This window comes from Sprattus sprattus (assembly GCF_963457725.1).
Source record: "Sprattus sprattus genome assembly, chromosome: 3".
Classification (NCBI taxonomy): Eukaryota; Metazoa; Chordata; class Actinopteri; order Clupeiformes; family Clupeidae; genus Sprattus; species Sprattus sprattus.
This window is the reverse complement of record NC_137922.1, coordinates 17899865-17924751: the sequence shown is the minus strand read 5'-3', so window position 1 is coordinate 17924751 and position 24887 is coordinate 17899865. Positions and strand designations below refer to the sequence as shown.

Here is a 24887-nt window from a genome sequence, read left to right as displayed (position 1 = left end):
ACACTCATCCCCTCACTGCCTTTCCTCTCCACAGTGGCCTCTCTGATCGTGTCAACATATTGGCCCTTTAAGCAAATGCAGAAAGTGGACTTCCTCCTCCTCGTTGAAAAGAGCATTTGTATTGGTTCTCAAGGTTATTGAAGAAGGAAGTGATCTTTAAGAAGACTGTGATATATGGAAGGTTTGGGCATTGGGAGCCATTTTCACTTCGAGCTTGATCTATTACTGTGATTGCACGGCTCTAAAAGGGAGGCTCAGTCTGCTACACTCTAATTCTGCACCCCGCGATGAGTGCAGCTGGATGAATACTGCCAGAACTTAGTGTGATTTGGGATCATTTTCCCCAGGTGTGTAGCACGTGTAGAGATGGTGTACCAGACACAAACACACATGCGCACGCACACACACAAGCACAAATACAAATACACATGCACAGAACCAAGGACAGAGGCATGCCCCCCACACACAGAGACATATACACACACTCAGGCAGAAACACACACACACACACACACACACATTCTTGTCTATACACACAGTGCACTATACATCATATCAGGCCATTGATTTATTGACCCATTTACCCGTTTGAGCTAGGACAAGCATAGTTTAAACATTTATGATTATGAACCCTCCACAACTTAAGCCACTATCTGATCTGATATATGTCCAGGTATGTTTGCTTACCTCCTAGACCTGGACGTAGTCTGTTGTCATAACCATCCAGTAGTCCATCTAATATTCGCGTAAATATAGTTATGTTGTCATTTGCCTCAACCTCTTTCAGGGGCTCTTCTGTGGTATCAGAATAACTGCAAAACATATGTGGTGGAAAATGGTTGATGTTTAATGTTTAGTATCGATGGTATGGTGTGGTTCATGCATTGGCTTGAACAACACCGCTGACCCTAAAGTGAAATGAACGACTTTGAGCTTCTAAAAGTTTTTTTAAGGCCACGTTCGATGTATCAGTTATGCAGATGCAGATGTAGGTGGGAAATGTGTACGCTGTGATTAACCGCCAGAATGGAACATACGGGCAGCGTTGAGAGAGAAAAGTTTGATTTACCTCGTCTGGCAGGTGACGAACAGCAGCAGCATAGACGCCAGGATGCGCCTCGGTGTGAAGACGCAGCCCATCCCCTTCTCTTGCCCTGGAACAGGGAAAAAGGAGATAAATGTGTTAGATGTTACAGACACATAAAACAGTATGCTTGACTTTTCTCTGCTATTATTTCAAGCGTTATCAACGCGCACAGTTGTCAACGTGAAAGTGTAAGAAGGTGTACAACGTTTCGATTTTTTTTCTCAGACATTGATTTCACGATACAAAGCATTTCAGGCTGTACACAATTACGTCTGGAGTGTTGGCTGATCCGATCCTTAACAGAAGTCAGTCCAGATATCCTCAATCCCCCTCTCACCACCTTCGTAGGTCCATCTTGGCTTTTCCCGATGAGACCGAAAATTTACCTCGAAGCGACCTCCCCATTTAACATATTAACAGTTGCGCACTCAACAGCCCGGTAAACGCTTGCCTCCTATTCCGTTCGGTACCAATGCCAATGTCCTTGACTGTGTTTTTTCAATTACGCCTTTGAGCCTATTATTGCTGTAGAATTAAATGTCTCCCGATTGCTGCAAGTGTTTGCAGCATTACTATGCTCCACTGCGTATGATTTTACAGGCAGACTATGTCTAGGACAATGTCCTTATTTTGCCGCTTTCGTGAAAATACACTGGAAGAGACACTGGAGGGGAGCACTTCATTCACTGATTTTACATACCTTTAATCAATAAAGCAGAAAGCATACCTGAGTGGGTTCGTGCCATTGCTACCGGCTCCAGTTGCATGCCATTGAGGAGGGGTTCAAAATCCGCAACACTGAGAGTATAGGTAGGTCGCCGTCTCGGGGAGATTGTCCGCTCCGATTTCACCTCTGGTTGTAGGACTCTTGTATTGTTCGTTCCTGTTCAATCGAGAAATTACTGGGAACTCACAGCGTGGGATGCGTGCCTCCGTCCTGCTACGCATTCTCCAAAGCCTCGGACGAGTATCAACTCAGCATTCACTGGAGAGACAATACTGTCTAGCATACCCTTGATTGGAAGTTGGTTGTCCAGTGGTTGTCACAGCGGGCAGCCCGCCCTTTCCACGGGAGAGACTTTTCCCCTTCTCACCTCCGGCGCAGCTTGCATTATGCACTGCACCTATTTTTTTTTTGTCCAATGATTCTACTAGCTATAATAGTGTTCGTTCCGCAAAACAAAACCCTGAAGCTTTCAGGTGCTGTTTAGGTCGCTTTCCCCAAGACCCAACTCTTACTATTCATTATGCTGTGGCTAGTAATATGTTTCAACGCACGGGACGTCACAACGCCTCGTAAGCCATAATTAAGTCCTTAGGGAGGCATTTTTCTGAGTTGAAGGGCAGGGCGCTCCGTCCAATTCAAGGGGAAAGAATGCTTATATCCTCAGGATCCGATAAAAGAGTACCAAAACGCCTACATCTTCAACCCGACGTCATTTCTGCTTACTTAGCATTCCCCCACTTTGGGAATTCGTCAGCTTTCCTCCGTAGGCAATGCCAGTGAAGGGAAAAAGAGAATCAGCTCGATAAAAGCTATATTTTCAAAATTATATCTTACTTATATCTAATGATATAATATCAGAAGTGATTTGAAAGGGCTTACACTGAATCTGCGACCTGTCTTTGGTTGGTGTATAATTCAAGAACTGATATTAGACCCAAGCCAAGGTGGACAGTTTTGAGTAGTCTATGAGCTGTACCCTATCTACAGTAGGCTAAAGAGCCAAAAGAAAATAAAGAAGCAATGTTTCTTTGTGGGTGAGTGTCGTATTGGGAGAGAGAATGGGAAATGGGAGGGGTTGTTTCATGATGGAAAAGGGGGAGAGGAGAGGAACAGAATGATTGGGAGTGAATGGGGTATATAGGAAAGAAGTTTTTAAGACCGCCGTAAGAGGGACCTCTAATCCAACATTTTCCCGTTAAATCAATATTGTTCAATAACACGCACAAATCGAAGGGGTCATAACGCAGTATTTAAATCATACCGGAACATGAAATTCAGTACTTGTGAGGAAAATATGGACTAAAATACTCAGTTATAGGCAGTCGTGTGCTGATTTCAATTTTGTTGTACTGGTATCTCAAATCTTCAGACATTCAAGGGCCACAATTGTAAACAACCGCTGTTAACCTTCAGTAGCACATGTCTAAAATGCCCTCAAGTTGACAAAAAACTTTGTTTTCTGTTGGTTGTGTAAGAGTTCATCTGCTTTCATATGAATACATTATTTTACAGCTACTGGCATATTAATGTAATGCAAAATGGTAATGAAATTATAACAGTGTAATTACATCCAAGGGGTCTGTAAATCAATACATTTTGAATTTGTTTTATTTTTCACAGGAATGCAGTCGATGGAAATAAGAAGTTGTACGCAATTTATGACACAAGGTGAGTACATTTACTGCCTCTTTAAGGAACTGTCATATTGATTCAAATTTGTTTGGGGAAAAAGCCCACCGTTTTCATAAAGTGTAAAAATGAACAGAGAACTGTTTGTAGCCCAATGTTGTATTGTCAAAGTCGATGTAGAACTTTTGTCTTTTGGACGAACCCGCTTTCCTAACCTTCTTGTTAAGGTGTCATAACAATCACTTATCTAATGAAAATGTTAGTCTTGATTTTTTTTTTTTCACCACTAACCGCCTCCTCAAGAATGTTTCGAATAGGCTCAGATTCTGTGACCAACCCACCATTTTAACAAAAGTACAACTATGGGGGTCTTCAGAATTTTCCTCCAATGATTGATCCAGATTTGCAAAACCATGCTAGAGAACACCTCGTGTCTTGCGTGAATTCTGCTCCACACAAGATTTAACAGTTCATTTGTGTCTCTGTCGTGAACGCAGTCCGGGTTGCATATTAACCGATTTGTCGATATGGGATTTCTGTAAACTTTTCATTACCAGTCAAAACAATTCGCCAATGATTTCAAGATCAAACTACCTACGGTGCCCCAGGTCACGTGACGGCACCAATTATAGCATACGGATACACTTGTGCCTAGAATTGCAATTTCCGAAAGCTCACTTGTAAGTTGATATGACCAACTCTCAATATATTAGTTCCACGCGACGAGGACTGTGAGAGGAGAATTAGTGTTCTTTCTGACATCACTAGACAAGTGATAAGATGTTATTGTCAGTCGTCTCAGTCATTTCTAGTAAGAAGTCGATACTTTTCGCAATGGGAAACGTTGGTATTTGACTGCTGTGAATGAAGGTACTCATGATGGCAGAGCGAGGGGTGTAAAGTGCGGACTTGGCTTGCGACCAGCAACAGATACTTTTTGCTGGCTTCAGTCATACGCGTCCCCGGTGAAATGCATCAATGTTACCAGCTGCGATTTCGTCCGATCATCCTAAACCGAGTGATGCCAAACGATTTTGACGCAATTGAAGAGCAAACGTCGACTCTTCCCTTCATGAAGTGCGCTGCCCATGGAATGCAGTGAGCGTTAGGTTACCAGATTTCAATATAAGTCTTTGCCGAAAACCTACGAGGAATGCCGGGGGCTCCGAAATCAAGATTGTTTGGTGTACTTTCCGTGCCAGTTCTTATAACGTTTGTTTGTTGCGCGCAAAGGTGAGTGTTTTGGTGGCGGAGGTTAAGCTTGGAGCGGTAGCTTGTTTTCCAGCAGGGTTAACCGACCTCATCTCTCTTTTACAGCGCAAACGAGCCGGGCAATATGTCATTTGTGAAAGAGACAGTGGATAGACTACTATCGGGGTATGACATTCGCCTTAGACCAGACTTTGGTGGTAAGTCATGTTTGATGTATAAGCTTCATTCAGTCAATACAATAATGTCAATAGATTAGTACTTATCTGGAAGGGACTCATTATTGGATTTATATACTTTCCTTGGACATAGGCATCTTGCTGCCAATGCCTTAACCTATTTGAAATATATAAAACAAATTAAACCTATGGAAAACCTCACCCCCACTGTCCAATAAAACTGCTCTTCATGTTAAATCCCTTTTTTTCTCATAGGTGCCCCGGTTGCTGTAGGAATGAGCATAGACGTGGCAAGCATTGACATGGTGTCCGAGGTCAACATGGTGAGTGCGACTTTGTGCCGCCTTGCACGGCTTGGTGTTGATCAAAAGGTGGAGCGTCACTTTAGTAGGGACTTTCGAATAGTTTCGGTTGCAGGGAATGCTTGTGTCGTTTTCAGAATCGCCGCAAAGTGGACTTGTATGCGAAATCTATTTCGATCCTAGTTAATCAAATCAAGTCGAGCATGCACACATATACAAACACAGAGCGAGAGAGAGAGAGAGAGAGAGAGAGGGAGAGAAGGCGAGTGTTTGAGTGGGTGAATTTGGTTGCTGTCCATGGTCCTGAAGACACGGACTTGGTAAAGTCCGAAATGCATTTGCTCCCAGTGCAGTCACTGGTGTTCAAGGCATTCAGAAATCGTGTACAGTTTACTGAATTGTGTTGTGGCTCATATTATGCATTCTTCATTAATATTGACTTGTTTGAAGTAAAGAACTCATGCCTCTAAGGAGACGTGGAAAACACCTGGGTAATTGTGTAAAAGAGTTTGTCACTAATTATGATTATTTGCTTGTGCAAGAAACACAGTTTACTTTTGTAGACTTGTAAATGAAAAAGGTTATTTATCTAGATATACGGTGTATTTAAGTCTGGATAAGTGTTCTGGTTTAGGAGTTAGTTAGATGGCTTGTAGGAATAGTGAAAGTGGATTTTTATTTTGGACAAAGTCATTCTGCATAATTGAGAAACTAACAGAATTTATGAAGAACTAGGTAGATACACTTTCTCTCTCACTCTCACTCTCACCCTCACACACATAAAGACACACACACACACACATATACACAGACACACACAGACACACAGACACACAGACACACTCACACACACACACACACACACACACACACACACACACACACACACACACACACACACACGCGCACACACACACACACACACACACACACACACACACACACACACACACACACACACACACACACACACACACACACACACACACACACACACACACACACACATACCCATCTGCCAGAGGTTGGGTTCAGTCTGTTTGGTCATGTTTTTTTTTTGTATCCTTCCTCTTCTTCTCCTTTTTTCCACCTGAGGTTCCTGGAGAGAGGCTCAGCACGAGTACAGCCTCTTCTCAGATCTTCTCCAGTCGTAATGACTTCAGGTCTCCCCAAAGCTGCAGGAGAAACACACTCAGGTGCATCGTGCGGGGCAGCAGCTGCCAAACAAACATGTTTCTTCGAAAAGATTTCAACAAGGAGCAAACGATTCCCCCACCATATGCTACTTACTATATCTGAATCAGATTTAGTCATGTCATTGGTGTTCTTGCTTTCTCTTTTTTTTCTCTCTCTCTCTTGACTTAGAACACTTGAGGCATACACTCCTGGAGTCAGGAAGTGCACATGTGTCCATAATCCTGGAAATGGACAGTTACAAAGTCTCTCTCAACAGATCTATATAAACAGCTAATGTGTTAGCACATGGTGGCATGTGGTGGTATCCATGGACACACCAGTGGAATAGTACACGTGGGCTTCATGGTTCATGGTTATGAAGCATGCAGCGAAAGCCCTCACGTCTTCAGGAAGCATTGGATCTCACCCGGCAGACTGCTGAAAGATTGGTGGGGGAAACTGTTCCTTAGTCACCTGTTGCCAAGGAAACAAGTTGGAATCAGAAAGTGGAGTGTTGATGAGTTGTCTTCCTTACTCACCCAGGCGAACAGAGAAAAGTAGAGAAGGTGTAGATCCTCTGCAGGGACTGCTGGGTGGTGGCGGTGGGTTATTCATTCTCAAAGCACCCTGTTTGAATTTGTGGGCACGTTGGCTAGATTGTCCTGGCAACGTAATCTTCATTACAGGTTTATGTTTGCCATTTTTGTTTCAGTGTATTATGAATTACCAAAAGGGGGGGGGGGGGGGGGGCATAAAAGTTGAAGGTTAAATCCTGAAACAAGCAACGTGAGCAACACTTCCTGAATCACAACGAGACAAGCATGCAGTGACTACCGGAGCTATTTAAATTGACCTATGCTCTTCAACATTGACCTGGACAAGTTTGAAAGTTCTCAAATAAGAATGCCTTTGTACATTTCCATCTCAGGTTCTCATCATGGGTATCGTTTAACTTTGGAGGAAGGGAAAGGAGATCCAGGAAGTATTTTTTTTAGAGGATGCGAAAATGATGACAGAGGTGACGAATAATATCTCCCTGCCTGTAAAGCAATCTGGCAGGGTGTGCTTTCACACCTGCTTGAAAGAACAGAGAAGAAAAAAAAAAAAAACTCTTCTGTTAATTTAAAATGGGTGTCTTAACTTTAGGGTTCAGGCAGGGGTTGAGGTCAGGGTCAGGTTATGATAGCATGAGAAAACAATTAGACTGGGATTGGAGCCAGTTAACAAGTTGTTTATAGTAATCGGCTTGTACAGTATCTCAAAACTGCCCACTACACAGAGGTCAGGGGAGCCCCAGAGACGCCTTGTCTTAAATCAAGTGTTTTTTATTAGCATCACAATGTAAAGATGGCAATCTTCAATATTTAGGAAAATGTATCTCTTTTAATGAGTCTTTCTTTGCACAAGGTGCTCAACTTGCTAGAGCAAACAGCACGAGGTCATGACTTCAATCCATGCACACACACTGATGAAAAATACACCCTATCTGTCCTGTGAGATGCTTTGGTTGACCGTGTCTGTTTAGTGAATAAATGTATAGCAGCTTTTGACTGGGCTAGAGGCATCGGCTCAGCTTCAGCTATGTGTGTTACGGACGGCTTTGTTTAGCCACCCCTGAGCGGGTGAGCATGTTAGGGACCCAGAGGTGTCAGGGGCGAGCGCATAAATACGCAGCGTGGGTAACAGGAAACATCTGCTGGACACAGGGGACAGATGCGACAGGGTGTGAGATTAGAGCAGCGCTGACACGGGTCATTAAGCGCAGCAGGGTCGAGTGACAGAGGGGGGTGTGGGGGGGTGGGGGTGGGGGCGGTGTAACGTGGGAGTGCACGTGTGGAGCATACGTTGAGCACAGATCTGCCTGCTCCTTCCTTGGAGAATGTGTGAAGGCCCAGGTCATTAAAACATATGTAGAAGTGTTTGGAATTTGACTATTAATGCTATTCTGTTTGGATGGACCATTTAGGATGGTTGAGAAACTAAGAAGTAGATATATCAGAAGCGAAGTCTCTAAGGCTCAACAAGCTCTCGACCAAACAGCTCCTAACCTGAAACGCTAACTTCAAATGTAGCACTTATTATTCAATGTCAGTAGAGTGTCAATCAGCAGTGTTTTACGTTTTAATAGAGCATAAATTGATTTTATGTTCACCCTTAAATAGAGTATAAAATATGATAATCTAATATCTTGATATGATATTAATTAGATTAATCAGATTAAACCATAGATTCAATATATGAATAATTATTCTAAATCGGCTTACCTTTTCTTTTTTCATATAAATCCCTGCTCTTTACATTGCTGTTGGTCCTGGCTGAGATTGAACCTGTAAATACTGCAAGCAGTTAAAGTCCTGCGTTATGTGAGACATGGTTTTGTACCAGCAATTCACCTCAGTGTCATCATTAATCATTTATGTAATCATTTATTTATTGCAACCCCCCCCCCCCCCCCCCCCCCATGTAAAAGTGCCATCTTGAGCCAGCTGACCAATACAGAGTGCAGTCTTGTGAGCTGGAAAGAGAGAGAGAGAGATTGTATCCTTTTAAAGTGTAATCGAGGATATGTCGTTGATGCTGCACACAAATCTAAAATCAACTTTCGCTTGGTTAAGAGCGTAACTGAGACGATTAGAGGCAGGGAGAGGAGAGATCTGGGCCCTGGAGCTAAGAGGTAGCACTAATAGCCTGTGAACGCTGGGTGTTTTATAGGGGGTGGGGGGGTTTGGTGGCGGGGTTGGTGCGCTGCAGTGTGGTGCGCTGTTATGTGGTGTATGTGGTGGAGGGGCCTGGGTGTTTCCGAGGGAGAATTGGGGGTGTTGTTGTGGTGCAATGTGGTTTGGTGTGGGTTGGGTGGTGGGAGGGCCTGGCCGGACGCCTGGACCACGCACGAGCCAAAAGTTGTTGTGTAATCGCAGGCGCTGCCCAGCACTGAATCAGACTGCCCACATGGCTCCCTCGCACAGGAAGCAATGCTCTCAGGCTCCGTGCAGGGGTGGTGGAGGAGGAAAGCACAGAGGAGACCTCCCCCATCAGGGACCCTTTTGGGGGTGGGGTGTCCCCCTAAACCCTCCTTCAGCCCCAGTCAGAACTGTGGACACAGGAGACAGGAGAGCTCAGATGATGCTTTGCCTTGCTCACTGGTTTTTATTGATGTGAAGATTTTAAGGTCTTTTTTGGGACATGGTCTCTTTGAAGTGTGTTATATAATTCATACAGAATGAGAAACCTTAAGCATACCTACATATTGCTCTCATTAGTGGAAAAGCTCTGCCTTGATTATCATAAGGAACCATGTCAACAACTGTGATGCATGGATTCTCCTGAGAATGAAGTGCAGCTTGAAGGAGTTGCCTCATTGATACAGAGAATCTATACATTCCTGTGCTCTAGTTCCAAGCAAATTACATCGTTTTTCCAAAGATCAAATATGGCCGGGTAGGGGAGGTAGGTCAGGTCAACAGACAGACAGAGTGATTGAATGATTTACCGATACAAAGAAGGAGAGAGAGATCTGAGATTTACCTGATCAATAGATTTGATAGATAGATTCATAGATCGATCAATACAATTGATTGAATGAATTATTTATTCATTTATTATTTTCTTTCATCTCTGTTTAATGTAATGGGAAAGGATCAGGTTCAGTAGTTATAGACCCCACATGCATACATTTCGAGCCCTTTCAAAGGCCATAACCTCACTAAGATTAATGCTTCCTTCCTTTCTTTGTTGTTGTTGTTTTTGTGGTCTCCCCTCTGTAGGACTACACGTTGACCATGTACTTCCAGCAGTACTGGAGGGACAAGCGGCTGGCCTACATGGGAATCCCCCTCAACTTGACGCTGGACAACCGGGTGGCCGACCAGCTCTGGGTACCAGACACCTACTTCCTGAATGACAAGAAGTCGTTTGTCCACGGAGTGACGGTGAAGAACCGCATGATCCGACTTCACCCAGACGGGACAGTGCTCTATGGGCTAAGGTAAGCGCTGTCTGAAATCACTTCCAGGACCAACTGCACAGATATTGGGTTTAATATTTACATATAAATAAAAAATGTGCCTTTTGAGGACAATATGCCATTTGTCCTGAAAAATGATTGAGATGAGATGTGTGAAATGGGATATGTTCACGCATGTGTCTACACTGCCCCAAGACAAGGACACACAAAATCATTAATGACAAGTGTTGAGTGTATGGAAAGTCCATGGAGAATACCGCTGCGATTAGACAGTGGAGTCAGTATAGATACGTTCATATGCAATGTCAAGAGTGCTGACAAATCAGAGACATTCAGCATCGCAGAGAATTTCCTCATGATGTCTGTCAGTGGAGCATCTCAGGAGCTGGTGGGCTCAACTCCCGAGGCATTTAAGTGTGTGACTTGGCATGTACGCAAAATAGGGATTGAACTTGGATGACATACTGGCCAACATTTCGTTGTTGCCACTCCAGGAATATGGCCTTAAATATTTCACTTAAGCAGATCAATGTTTGCGAGACGAGCCCTGTATTTTTAATTGCGGCTGTGATGAATAGGGCATGCTTGTGTGAAAGTGGGCAGCTCGGGGTGTTTTATAGCTCCTAGAGTCGTCACCTCTAGACATGTATTATAACGGGAGAATACTCAGATGTATCTTCACAGTGGGAGGTATGCTATTTTTTAAGTGTGAGTGTGTGTGTGTTTTGCAAAGGTGTAAGTCAATGTGTTAGTGAGTGTGTTTGCATTTGTGTGCGCATGTCTCCGTGTGTTTGTGCGTGTGTGTGAGAGAGAGAGAGAGAGAGAGAAAAAGAGAGAGAGAGAGAGTGAATGTGTGGAGATGCTTGTGTGTAGGCTTTGTCCTGCATGGTATGGCAAAGTTTATCATCTATATCTATAGCCATCATTAACTCTGGTGTGGATGCAGGCACAAGGGTTTCTGACATATATTACTACATAATTAATTTTAACTAGTGAAAACTGTCTGACCTTTCAGCGTTGGCTCCCTTTAGTTGGTTAAATCTAAGCCTTTATCTGACTGATGTAAGAAACACAATGAAGTCATTACTGTTTCTCATTGAATTTCCTTTTAGTCAAAGCTTTTATGCAGGCTTGCCATGGAATATTAATTTGATATTTCTATGGACGTTTGAAAGTCTTTTCCTTAGGTCTCTATGCTGTACACAACCCAAGGTTTCACAGCCCATTATGCAGTTTTATGTGCTTGAAGACTCTTTGTAAGACAGAATCTTTTTGTGTAAAAAAAGAATCCCTTTTATTTTATTATTTTATTTCATTTAATGTATTTTCTCCACGTCAGGATAACCACGACTGCAGCCTGTATGATGGACCTTAGGAGGTACCCACTGGATGAGCAGAACTGCACTCTGGAGATAGAGAGCTGTAAGTAGCTAACCCTAACCCTAACCCTTACCCTGTCCTCTTTCTCACTCTCTCTTTTTTTCTTTCTCTCATTCCTCCTCTCTTTACGTGTACACATATTTGCACTGAAAGCGTTATAACTTTGACAATGCACTGAATCACTTCTTCATAGTTGGGCTCTGGTCAGTAATCAAGGGCTCTGAATAATGCAGTGTGTCTTGGCAGAAAAGACAATCTTCAGAAGTTTCCTCTACTGTAAAGAACCTCTGGAAATATAGAATAGGATGTTGTTTGACAGAGGAGTGACTAGTGACTTGGATAGATACTTCAGAAAGTAAAGGCACAGACTTCTTCCATCTGAAGTTCTTCCAACAGAAATGAAAAATGCTCTTACTGCCACCAAACATTAGCCTGTGGATGCTTCATCTTGCGCGGACAGAACCAAATTTGCATTCAGAACTCAAACAGATACGTGAATAATCTCCAGAAGCTGTAGAGACTGTTCATCCAGCATGAGGAGTGGCAAAGCCAATCGTGGGAGCCAACAACACCACTAGCGCAGGCCAGAACATCAAGTCCCCGCACACTCGCTTTGGGCGCAGCGTTTGAGAGGTGTTGCATAATGTGCTCCAGATTGTAAAGGCACACAACACCAGTGCCCAGCACCGCACTGCACAACCGTAGCCTTGCACTCCATGCATGGAGTGCCTGAAAGCATGTTTGTGACAGCACCATAGGTAGCCCCATTCACGCCTCTCCCGTTCACACTGAGAATCGTGTCAGGCAGGTTATGTTGTAACGTGGCAATAGTTCAGATGCTTAAGCTGTGTTCTGGTTTTACCATGTGTATGGGTATAATTACCCTATTAGTAGTTGATCTAAATGTTGTTTTATCTAACATAAAAAAATAATAGGGTGTAGTCAAGCCTTTTAAATTACATTAGTTAAAAGGTTAGAAATGACCGTACGTGTGTGTGTGTGTGTGTGTGTGTGTGTGTGTTTGTGTGTGCGTGTGTGTGTGTGTGTGTGTCTGTGTTTTGTGTGTGTGTGTGTGTGTGTGTGTGTAGATGGTTACACCACAGATGACATTGAGTTCTACTGGAAAGGAGGAGACAACGCTGTGACGGGAGTCTCCCGCATCGAGCTGCCTCAGTTCTCCATAGTGGACTACAAGCTGGTCTCCAGGAATGTTGTCTTTTCCACAGGTGAGAACACTCCTGTTTAGAGAACATGACCCTGGTCTACAGGAATGTTGTCTTTTCCACAGCTGAGAGCACTCCTGTTTAGAGAACATGACTTTGGTCTCCAGGAATGTTGTCTTTTTCACAGGTGGACACTCCTGTTTAAAGAACAGGACCTTTGTCTAACAAGTCCAACATATCTGGTGCATGAGTGAATGCAGGAGAGTCTCCTATACTAGTTCCAAACCTGAAATAGATGTGATAGAATCTAAATGAGCATGCCAAATTTGAAGAAGCAACAACAGAATAGCAATATTTCCGGTTCCATCACATGATTATAACGTTTTATTGAGGTTCCTTTGATTAGCATTAGCAGTAATGAATCGGGTAGGATGAACTTACTATGAAGTACCACAGAATAAACCACATATGATGTTATTTACTGAAGGTCATGATTCCTGATGTTAACAAATAGTAGAGCTCTCAATCCAGTGTTAAGATGATTGAATCAACACAAAGGAACCCTCACATAATCCATAACCAATGGACCCGACATGTTCTGATTTTATAATATAAAAACTCATCTGGATGGTGTTGTTTGTTTTCATTCTGGACCTGGTAATGTGCATGAAGAACAGCTATCACTTCAATTGTTGTGTAGTCCAAATTATACTGTAGAACGCACTTTTAGCACTTTGTGGGCCGTTGAGAGGGTAAATGTTCCTCAGAGAACCTATTCAACCTCCAAATGCTTCCACTTGCCTGGTAGTTGCTACAAAGTTTCTACAAACTCTCATAAGGGTTGGAAAAATAGTCTCTAATCTCAGAGTTTAAAGAAGACAAACTGAGAATAAATGTAATGATACAGACAACTCACTTTTCTCTCAAACTGAAACTCCCTTTTAAACTCCCATGTAGGACATGTACAGTATGTGTTCACAGTGTAACATATTATGTAAGATAAAAGCATTCTTCAAGTAGTTTTTAAGTATCTTGATGTAAATGTGATGTGTTCTCACATTTCACAAAGATGAGCTTTGGACCTTGTGAGTTAGACAAATAATTGAATACTCTTTTTGGCAGCTGATTGGTGGATTTAATTTCCGAATAGGCAAAAAAAAAAAATGTCCTACTTTCTTCTTGGCCCACATCGTTGCATAGTTACCTAGCAGTGTTTTTGTTTTGATTTTGTTATGTATGCATCCACAGCATTGCTCTCTTATTCTGTTGGTTTAGAACATTGAAATAGCACATGCAAATTGGGAACGGGGTGGCGTCCCAGATTTTCTGTTCAGAAACGATGAGCGCTGTTGTTCATGCTCATTTGTAGAGACATGTGTCTGAGCAGTGATGCAAGGCAAAGGTATAGCTTCAGATGGAAAAACTGAGATGTGAACAAAGATGTTTATTTCACTGCCTACAAGATTTAATTTTGGAGTAAATCCAGAATAGTAAAAAGTTATACATTTCAGACATATGTGAAAGACACAAATTTCAAATATGCGAAAAGTTACCCCTGTGTACCTTAGATAGATGGCATTTCGGACCTCTTGATAGATTAATTAAAACTCACATAAAATCAGCCGAACTGGGCCATCTTTTCAAACATGAATGTATTCCAAAAGGAGGGATACTCTGACGTCAATGAGTGTATGCACATTAGCCTCCTCCACTGGCAGAAAGGATATAAAATCCTGCGTTTTCTAGCACACGCAAATAAAAACAAAGAAATACATTATTAGCCAGTTTTCCGTTTCCCTCAGCCTAGACAGGTATTCCAAGGTGCTTATTACCCCCACCATGACTTCAGATTTCACTCATCTCTTATCCTTGGGTTGTTTTCCATGCCTGTGGGGTGCTTGACCGTATTTACGAGAGTGATAACAGCCATTAACTTTTCCTGTCCAGCAACCCCCCTCATCACACACACACACACACACACACACACACACACACACACACACACACTCCCTCCCCCTCTTCCCATAGCTCCCGTGAGGACAGTGGAGCACTTCAAAGCCAGATTCAAAGACTGTCTAATTAGCAGGTTTGCACCATGTGCTTCCTGCTTGGAGAATCACAAGAGAAACGAGTTATGGATGGCAGCATGGCAATTACCCCCACCTCGAATTTGATTTCTTTTTTTTTTCTTTTTGGGGGGTGGGGGGGTTGGAGTGCAGGGGGAAGGGGAAAGGGTGGGGGGGTTGGTTTGTTATATAAAAATGAGGAACTTTCAATATAGGGCATCATGTTTTCAAGAGCCATAGGACCCATGACATAAATTATTCTCTTCTATGCACTCACAGAAAACATTGCAGTAATGACATACCACCCCTCCTTCCTCATGCACTCTCATTTCTCTCTCTCTCTCTCTGTCTCTCTCTCTCTGTGTCGCTTTCTCCCCGTTGTTCAATCTTTCTTTGTATCTCTCAAAATCTCCTTTCTCTTCCCATTCCTTACCCACTCTGCCTCAGCTGTCTATCTCCTCTCGCTGTCTTTCTCTCTCTCTCTCTCTCTCTCTCTCTCTCACCTCTCTTTTCACCCTCTCTCCATATCCATATTTCTTCACTCACTCACTCATTCACTCTCACTCTCACTCTCTCCCTCTCTATCTCTGTCTTTCTCCCCTCCAGTTGTAATGAGAGCTGCTAGTTAGTATTCATTGCCACTCATCCCACGTGAAATGTCACCATTGCCCCGCCACTCTCATGTCAGTTCAGTGACACACCGCATGAGCGACACACACGACACACACACACACACACACACACACACACACACACACACACACACACACACACACACACACACACACACATATATACATTACACATGCCTCCCCCTCACCAATGGTAGCATCTCGGTGTCAAGTCCTAGCAAAACTGATTGGTCGTGGTGGAGGCAACTAGCACGCCCACAGACACCACGTTCAAGCAGGGTTTTTTTGCCATCCACCTCTCGCCTGCCCACTCCGTTGGCGCTCCGGAGTGCTCAAGCGATAGGGAATATGCATGCGTGGTCCCCATGCAACTCGGCTGCAAGGCGGTGGTAAGATAAAAGGTGTATTGAATCACAATTCGCGTGACACACTTCCTTACTCAGTCGGCCTCAAAACTCTTGAACGGTTCGAACACTGTATCTGCTTAGTCTGGCATGGTGACTTGTAGGCTGGTTCACTAACCTTGCCTGAATCGACAACAACACCACTTTGTTCAGGGCAAAGTATGAAATCGCTGCAAAATGTGGTCCCAGAGATGTTTGTTACCATAGTGATAAATCCAACCTATGCTGCCTTTGCCATAGCAACTAAAACAAAATGTGAAGTATCGTTGTGTGCACCTCATGTAAGCATTGTTTTTTTCCCCCCAATCATTTTGTTTCCTTAGGTGCCTACCCACGACTGTCTCTGAGTTTTAAACTCAAAAGAAATATCGGATACTTCATCCTCCAGACCTACATGCCCTCGATTCTGATCACCATCCTCTCCTGGGTGTCATTCTGGATCAACTACGATGCTTCAGCTGCACGAGTTGCATTGGGTAGGTGTACCAGTGGCACCGGCAGCACCACAGCAACAAGACCATAGTAGGCTAGATACTTCTATTTCCCCCCATTCTTGGGGACTTAGGTATAGCTCCTATGTAGAATGGAAATATGTACGGTAGTACTCATAATAAATGGAACTGAACTGAATTGAATGGAAGACAGCAGATTAAAAACCAGTGCAGTGACCCATATAGCATATTAGCATATATTCCTTCTAGCATGGAACATCCACACACATTGACTTATAGTCTAGGGAGAACATTGTCATCAGCGCTCCTTGTGGTCTCTCAGACAACACCGGTCCCCTGAAGAGGGCATATTTCGGGAGGGCCGTTGGCAGGGGGCCCAGTGTGGAATGGTAGTGGCACCATCAGCAGCGGATGATGGCAGTTGCAGGGGAGGATAATGAGACACACAGGCCTCTGAATCACTCCAACCTGTGCTGGCCGTCAGCCATAAGCAACAGAACCAAGAGCCGCTGACACTTTTTGGAGCCGCTGACACTTTTTGGAGGAGTTTTGGGGAAAATAAGAGCTAACACAGCTAGCGTTCCTGTAACTAGCGGCGTCTGATTCTCTCTCTCTCTCTCTCTCTCTCTCTCTCTCTCTCTCTCTCTCTCTCTCTCTCTCTCTCTCTCTCTATCTCCCTCTCTATCTCTCTCTCTCTCTCTCTCTCTCTCTCTCTCTCTCTCTCTCTCTCTCTCTCTCTCTCTCTCGGCTTGGTGGCACAACAAATATGGACGCTTTATAGCAGAAATTCTCAGCCTGAATTTCATGTTTTTTTTCTTGTTTTGTAAAAGGGCAATGTCAAGGACAGCCTGCAAAAAAAAAAGACTAGAGGGGTCTCCCCCCAGGGAATGCCTTAGGTGACAGAGGAAGGAAAAGGGGGGCGGAAATGATAGAGAATAGAATACCTGGAGCAGAGTATCACTTGCAGAGGACATCAGTCCTCCTCTGGCAAAAGGTTCCTGGTTACATGATAGGGACAGAGGGAAAAAGAGAGAGAGAAAAACTGAAACAAACACACACATACATACATACAAACAAACAAACAAACAAACAGACAGAGAGAGAGACAAACAAACAAACACAAAAACGTATTATTGATTAATGTGTGTGAAATAAGGCTTGCAAGAGTGAGCAAGAAAGAAACAGAGAGAGTGGAAAACACATTGATTTGAGGGATGTTCAGAGATTACCAGTTGAAATGAGAGAGGTATTTGTGGAAGGTCATTCGGTCCCCCTCCCCTAAGCCCACACCAGGAAGGAGAATATGATGAACATGGAGGGCCCTGTAATAGGGCTCAGAACAGTAGGAAAAGGCAGCCTTTACACTGATTAGTGTTGTTCAGGTTTTAGATGTATGTGTTTCTGTGTGTGTGTGTTTGTGTGTGTGTGTGTCAGGTGTGAATGTGAATGTGTGTGTGTGTGTGTGTGTGAGTGAGAGAGAGCGAGAGGGAGAGAGAGAGAACGCGTTTCTCTGCCTATGCATGCATTTTTCCTGTGCAGTTTTTGTGAACAGTCAGCTTATTTGTTTAAATGAGTGTGGTCTACCTATTTGTATATGTGTGGTCTTTGTCTCCGTCTGTGTGTGTATGTGTGTATGTGTGTAGGTGTGTGTGTGTGTGTGTGCGTGCACCTGTGCGTTCTCTGGGTATTATGTATACTCTATTGATGTATGGGCCAGTCAGGTAGGGGCTTTCCTCCTGAGAATAATGCCCCTGAAACAGGAGCTCTTCGTACAACTCTGCACTATTCAGCTCTCCCAGGCAGGAAGTTCTTTAGCGTCCGCACCTAACCCTCCCCCCCCACCCCCCCCGTGATGGATGAAGTACTTTTAGTCATTACCAATCTGCAGGTAAGAGCTATAATCAAGAGACCAATGCAACCGTTTGGAGACAAATTTGATTTAAAAGACGGCTAGTGTATTGTGGCTCCAGGCTATTTCACCTGCACATGCTGGGGGAGCCGTTTCCTTTCATTTACAGTTAATTGGAACAGGAAATGCATTGTGAATACGCAGACGGCACAGGGATGTGTCCTAAGTGAATGAATCAGGATGATGAAGAAATGGAGCGATGGTGAAAAATATAACCACCAATATAAACCAGGCTTTTTGGGCTTTATTTTTCAGATATCTGCAAACCATGTAAAGACGACATGACATGTACCACAGCTTTTAATGGTATTCCAATGGCAAAGACTGTAGGAACAGTTTGAACGTTTCCTGGTGTTCACTGTGTCACACAGGAATCAATTCCAAGCCACACTGTCTTCTCTGCCCACACCCACCCACGCACAACCTACACACACACACACACACACACGCACACACACACACTCACGCACACACATACACACAAACACACTCACACACACACACACACACATCTCACTAGCTTTATGTAAGCAGCCAGAGATTTCTGGGACTATTTTTGTACCAGCTTCAGCGGTACAGCGATGGTGGCTACCATTTGTCAACGCTCAAAGCTGAGATTTTTTAACCCTTTAAATGGATTTAGCCAGTACATTCTCACCCCCTCCCTACTCACTAATACGATTACATAGGGAAATGTTGGCCACCGTGTGCCAAACATAGCCGGATTTGGCTTTTTGAAATGTGAGAAGGTGACCATATGGCGTGTTCTATTTTGGTACAGCAATCATATCTCCACACATAAACCACACGTAAGAGAAAAACGCATTTCCAAGTTCTATGAGCCACCCCTAATATCTGCGGAGGGTGAATGGCTTGTGACGAAGAGTAATGCAGCCTTTCTTACCCAGACTCTTGGACTTGAGTGCATCAGATATGGGCTATTCAAACTGATTGGATACAAGCCCATCACATTCCATGTTCTTATCTTATTTTCAGAGGACAATTGCAGTATTGATTGGCCCATTAAAAGCTGCTTACCTCCGGATATAGAGTACTTCGCACAAACTAGTGATGGCACATGGATGATTGCTTATCAACAGGAAATGCCCTGCAGTGGCGCCTTCACTCAAGGAACTCTAGAATTTTTCCACACAACAGGGTAGCAGGAGTAAAAAAAAAAAAAACTGGTGAACATTTGTAAGTAGAACATAAAAATGCCTTTCAAGGTTTGAGTCGATATGCTTTCTATCAGGTTTTTTAGGGCATTGGCAAACTAAAGTAAAACACAAATCAGACTGAGTGTTGTTTTGTTCAGTACTTGAGAAATCAGGCCATTGTTTTTTGTTTTTTCATGCAGCAGCCTGCTCATCAAGGGATTGATATACTGTCCCACTTCTGGGTGGTGTGGGAGGGCATGGGTGTACTAAGGAGGTTTTGGGATTCAGCTATTTCTTTTTATTAATAATTTATTTATTTTTTACACTTCCAAAGTTACTGTACTCTGACAATTCAAGCAAGTAGCACAGCTGAGCGTTGCAGATGTCTCATCGGCCCATTTCCTGCCGTCGCTCTGAGAGAGAGAAGTGAGGGGGAGAGATACAGAGATCCGAGGAGCAGGGGGGGAAATCAGTGGAGGTTGTCATCGTAAAAAAAAAAAGTTATTTATTTCCTGAGAGTCAGCTGTCCTGATGAAAAAGGTGTGTGGAAGAGGCCACAGGTAGAGGGCACTTTGATTAAACCGTTGGGATACGGACGGCCCACAGTGTGGGGCAGAGTTATAGAAGCACAGAGGAACACCAATAAAAACAAGGACACTGTGAAGGAAACCCCAGGAGAAACCAGGGTGGGCATGATTGTCATATGGGAGGAAGTGGTACACACACATACTGTACATAGAGAGAGAAAGAAAATTGATTGAATAGATGGTGGGCACACATTTAACCAAAGATGCAGGGACACTGAAGTGGGCGGGCACACTTACACACGCACAGGCACACACACACACACACACACACACACACACACACACACACACACACACACACACACACACGCACACAACCACACACACACACACACACATACACTTACCAGAACTGATGTCCATGTAAGTACACACTCACAAACAGGTACACACAATGACATAAAACTCCAGTTTCTCCTCAGCACTCCAGTAAATGAATTTAAGAGGGAAATGTTTCATTCCAGCACCAATTCCAACTTTATGGCGACACTAAACGCTGATGGGTACTTTTTATTTCTTGTCGGTTAAAAAAAAAAAAAAACATCAGCCATGACTTTCAATGTCACAGTCATGCTAGCATGTTTTATTACTGTGGGTAGAGAATGCTGGTGTACAGTGATACACAGTTTGTGTTTGGTTGGGTATGTTCGCTGTTTTTTCTGACCTCAGGATATGACAGACAAAAGATATGAAAACATAAGCATTTCAAAGCCCTTCATTGCTAATGTCAACCACGGCTAAGAGCAAAACATACAGCAATATTCAAATGAGTTATTTTAGGCCTGTATCCAGAGGGAGAATGGTGGCTCTTGTTTTAAATTCAAATGAGACCAGTTCCTCTCTTTTCTACCTTGCATTTGCTCACAACCTGACAAGCTGACCTGTGTAATGAACTCTAACACTAATGAAACATTATGTAAAAGGAGGAAGAAAAACAGAAGACAGAGAGAGGTATACACACACACACAAACAAGATGAAAAAAATGAACATCTCCGTGGGGCTTGGATGGTAGCCATATTTGCAGGACCTGGCCATTGCCTTGTAACCACAAGGCACTGACCTATAGTGGTGATATTTACTCCACATAAAATAAGGAAATTAGAGAGTAATACTTAGCCCCTCTACCATAAGGTGACTGTAATGTCAGGGGTGTCGCAGAAAACAATGTGACTTTTGCACAAGCTACACAAGCTGTGGACCCGGGGGCCATTTTCTATTGCCCTTCTGTACAGTTCAGTTATCGGCCACTTCGTTGATTGAGGTCACAACCAGAACCGCAAGGGAATCATAAGGTGGCCTCCATACGGCCCCTACTACTAAACTGACCTCTCTTGTCAAGTAATGGTTTCTGCAGGAAATGCAGTAGGCTTTGGTGCGTGTCACAGTCAAGCCCAAAACCAAAGGAAATACTACAAATCATTAATTGTAGCAGTACAGGAACACATTGTTCAGAGTAAACATTAACTACTCTTCTTACTATCTTGTATCACACTAAACCAGAAAATCTTCAGGGTCAAGAGTTGGTCTCTCAAATCAAGTTGGTTGATGACTTAAGCCTGCATTGAATCTGGACAAAAGCCTCTTCTTAAGTTTAATTAAAACGTTTTTGTCCTAGCTAACCTAACGTTATCTTTCCTCCCCAAATAGGGATTACGACTGTGCTCACCATGACTACCATCAACACCCATCTGCGCGAGACACTCCCCAAGATCCCCTACGTCAAGGCCATCGACATGTACCTGATGGGCTGCTTTGTCTTCGTCTTCCTCGCCCTGCTTGAGTACGCCTTCGTCAATTACATCTTCTTCGGCCGAGGGCCTCAGATGCAGAAGAGGCTAGCCGAGAAGATTGAGAAGGCCAACAACGAACGAGTCAAAAATGTGAGAGCCTAGAGCTTGTTTTAACAACATTTGGTATATCCAATATGATATGTTTTCATCACTTCCAATGAGAAATATACCTTATAATAGTTATATTTACCTGAACAATATACCCTTTATTATGTTAAATACACAGTCATTACTTGTTACCAAAAATGAATGGATGATATAGGTTAGCCTTTGTTTTACCCAGATACTACAGACACTAGACCAAAGTTGTTAAACGTTTTTGTCAGAAATGTTGACAGTTCTCAGTGGTTTTCAGTTGTCATGGATGTCGTTAAAAAAAGTTTTGGGTGAGGAAGATCTCTTTGTTTGTCTTGGCTCAGCCTGGTGCAGAGGGTGGTAAACCGGGCAAACAGTCCAATCAGGTGCAAGGGAAACGGGTGATGCGAGGGCGAGGGGTGAGTGCGGGTGTCCTGTCCGTGGTCTCCTGTTACGCATCGCCGCCGAGCAGTCGTCTTCTTGCCTGTGACTAAATCATATGAGCTTATAGACCCGCTACATTATAGAAATCATCTTTCATTATCTCTCTATTTCTTGGTCCATCGCTCATGGCATGACTTTGCCTGATGTTTGTCCTATCTGTGTTAAAAAGTGCATGAGTAGATATAGGTGAACCATGTTGAAAAACCTGTGTCCCAAAAATGTTCATAATCATATGTAATCATATTGTTTGTATCTTCATCAAACAACATAATTACTATGCAATGCATTCGCTGAAGCCGCCTTGTCTGTAAGGCCACCCCATAATAATTATCTCATTGCTTTCTCACCAGGCTGAGGCCCATGGCAACATCCTGCTCACCACCCTGGAGATCCACAACGAGGTGGCAGGCAATGAGGTTACTACCAGTCTGGCGGACGCGCGGAACTCAGTCACGTTTGAGACGTCGGGCATCCAGTACCGGAAACAGAGCGCGGTGGGGCGGGAGCGCAGTGCAGCGTCCAAACGCGGCAAACTCCGCCGCCGGTCATCGCAGCTCAAGATCAAAATCCCCGACCTGACGGACGTGAACACCATCGACCGATGGTCACGCATGATATTTCCTGGTGTGTTCTCCCTCTTCAATCTGATTTACTGGCTTTATTACGTCAATTAGAAGAGGAGAGGGTGATGCGACAAGATTGACTTTTCCGTTTTTGTTGTTTTTGAGATTTTGCTTTATTCGTTTGTTGTTGTTGTTGTTTTTTTACATTGCATTTTTTTTGCAATTGAATTGGACTTTTCTTGCTGGACATGGACAAGGTGTAGGTCCACTCTGAAAACATTTTTCTACATGCAGGAGTTGATATTTGGAGAACTGTTGACACCAGGATTTCACACAAAAAACTGGTTGGGCATATATTTAAGCCAAGTTTGTGGGTTTTTTTCCCCAGAAATATTTCCCTTCTACCAACTCTGAATGGCAGAATGAAGGAATATATTCCGGATTTTTTTTGGCGTAAGGAGGTAGAAAACTAAAAGATTGCCCATGAGCAATGTAATGTAAGAATGCAATATATCTCAGTGACAGTCTCACAAACACCACCACAATGGAACCAGTTCTAAAAAGTGTGTGTTTGTGAATGTATGGGTGTGTGTGTTCATGTGTGAACACACGTGTGTGCACAAGCACGTGTGTGTGCGTTTGTGATTTTATGTGGTATTGCCCTTTTTTGTTTGTCCATCAAAACATCAAAACCATATAGTAATATTTCATGCTGTTTTTTGCCTTTGGTGTGCATGAGTTTTTAAAGTGCAAATATCGGCCACTTTACTGTAAAGTGGTGCTGTATAGGCAGTGTTGTATTCTTTGACATGCATTCATGAAACTGATGATGCAACTGAATGCAATTTTATGAGTATGTGTGCAAACTGTGACGGGAGAATTTAAATGAATATATGTTATGTTTTCGAAGAATTTTCCTGGAATGTAATGGAAATGTTATTGCAATTAATATAACCATTACAATAACAGATTTGTAAAGGACACAAATCATGTGTTATTGTGTCATTAAACATGTATGGCTGATTGACCTCTGTAATGACATCTCAGGACCTGGATAATTGTGTATTTATGTATATTTGATGTCCCTTCCGTCATTAAAAGCCGGATCCATTGATGTTTGTACACAATTTTGTGGCCGCATGAAATGTGTTTGTTGTACAAGCATTGCAAATACTGAGGAATCTGCCATTCTCCAAGAGTAATACTGTGTTATCTTTCCTATTGTGTGCATGTAAATATCATCAGTCTATCTATTGGTAATCCCCAGCAATATACATTGCAAGGAGCCGTCTAGTATTCTCAGCTTCTCATAAAACATGCATTGTATTCATAAATTATATTTTCCATACATCATACAGGACAAGTCCCCATTTTCTTTTGCCAAATGTATGACTATTTATGTGTACGTTACAGAAAAGAACAAATATTTGAAGGGTCTGAATGAGATGCTTAGTTTAAATGTTTAAAAAGAAGTCAGCTGAAATGAGGAATTCATGATGATCTTAATTATCTTATTTATTTTCGTTCGCAATTTATGACATGGGCTGCACAGAGGGCCCGATCTGTGTGAGGAAAGTGAGCACAGCTCACCTACGGAGGACAGGGAGCCCTAATTACACCGACTGCAATGCAAATCTCAGGCAGAACATTTTTTAATGGTCCAAGCAAGTTGTGAGCTGAGTTGTCACAACACACTGTTCCAGTCCATTCACATTCTCTTGCAATAAGTATGACCTGGGAAACCAATCCAATGCCTTTTTTTCTCTTGTGTCATGCAGCAGCCACTCGCACTAACAACTGGAATAAAGTCATAGACAGATGGGTTAAACCAGCATCTTTGTCCACATACATGAGAATCTAATTTTGTGATTTGAGTTCTGTGCAAATTCAGTGTTCAAGTTTGTTGGGGCCGTGTTAATGGATTGTTGCCCCATGCATCAAGGTTAAAAGAGTGCTTGTTGTGCAACCGTTGCCTACTTTATTGATGCACA

At 43.1% G+C, this 24887-nt stretch overlaps 1 protein-coding gene across 1 annotated transcript in view; it reads left to right on the top strand.

Moving 5' to 3' along the window:
* Positions 1-23007, top strand: part of LOC308362238 (gamma-aminobutyric acid receptor subunit beta-3-like) — a gene marked incomplete at both ends in the record, with an annotated part of 34455 nt that extends 11448 nt beyond the window's left edge. The window contains 10 exons of the mRNA XM_080834804.1: positions 3435-3482; positions 4761-4852; positions 5087-5154; positions 10074-10294; positions 11613-11695; positions 12742-12879; positions 16242-16394; positions 21672-21904; positions 22234-22308; positions 22684-23007. Of these exons, the coding sequence (XP_080690930.1) occupies positions 3435-3482; positions 4761-4852; positions 5087-5154; positions 10074-10294; positions 11613-11695; positions 12742-12879; positions 16242-16394; positions 21672-21904; positions 22234-22308; positions 22684-23007 (1435 nt within the window). The remainder of the gene's footprint in view (positions 1-3434; positions 3483-4760; positions 4853-5086; positions 5155-10073; positions 10295-11612; positions 11696-12741; positions 12880-16241; positions 16395-21671; positions 21905-22233; positions 22309-22683) is intronic.
* Positions 23008-24887: the final 1880 nt, after the last annotated feature.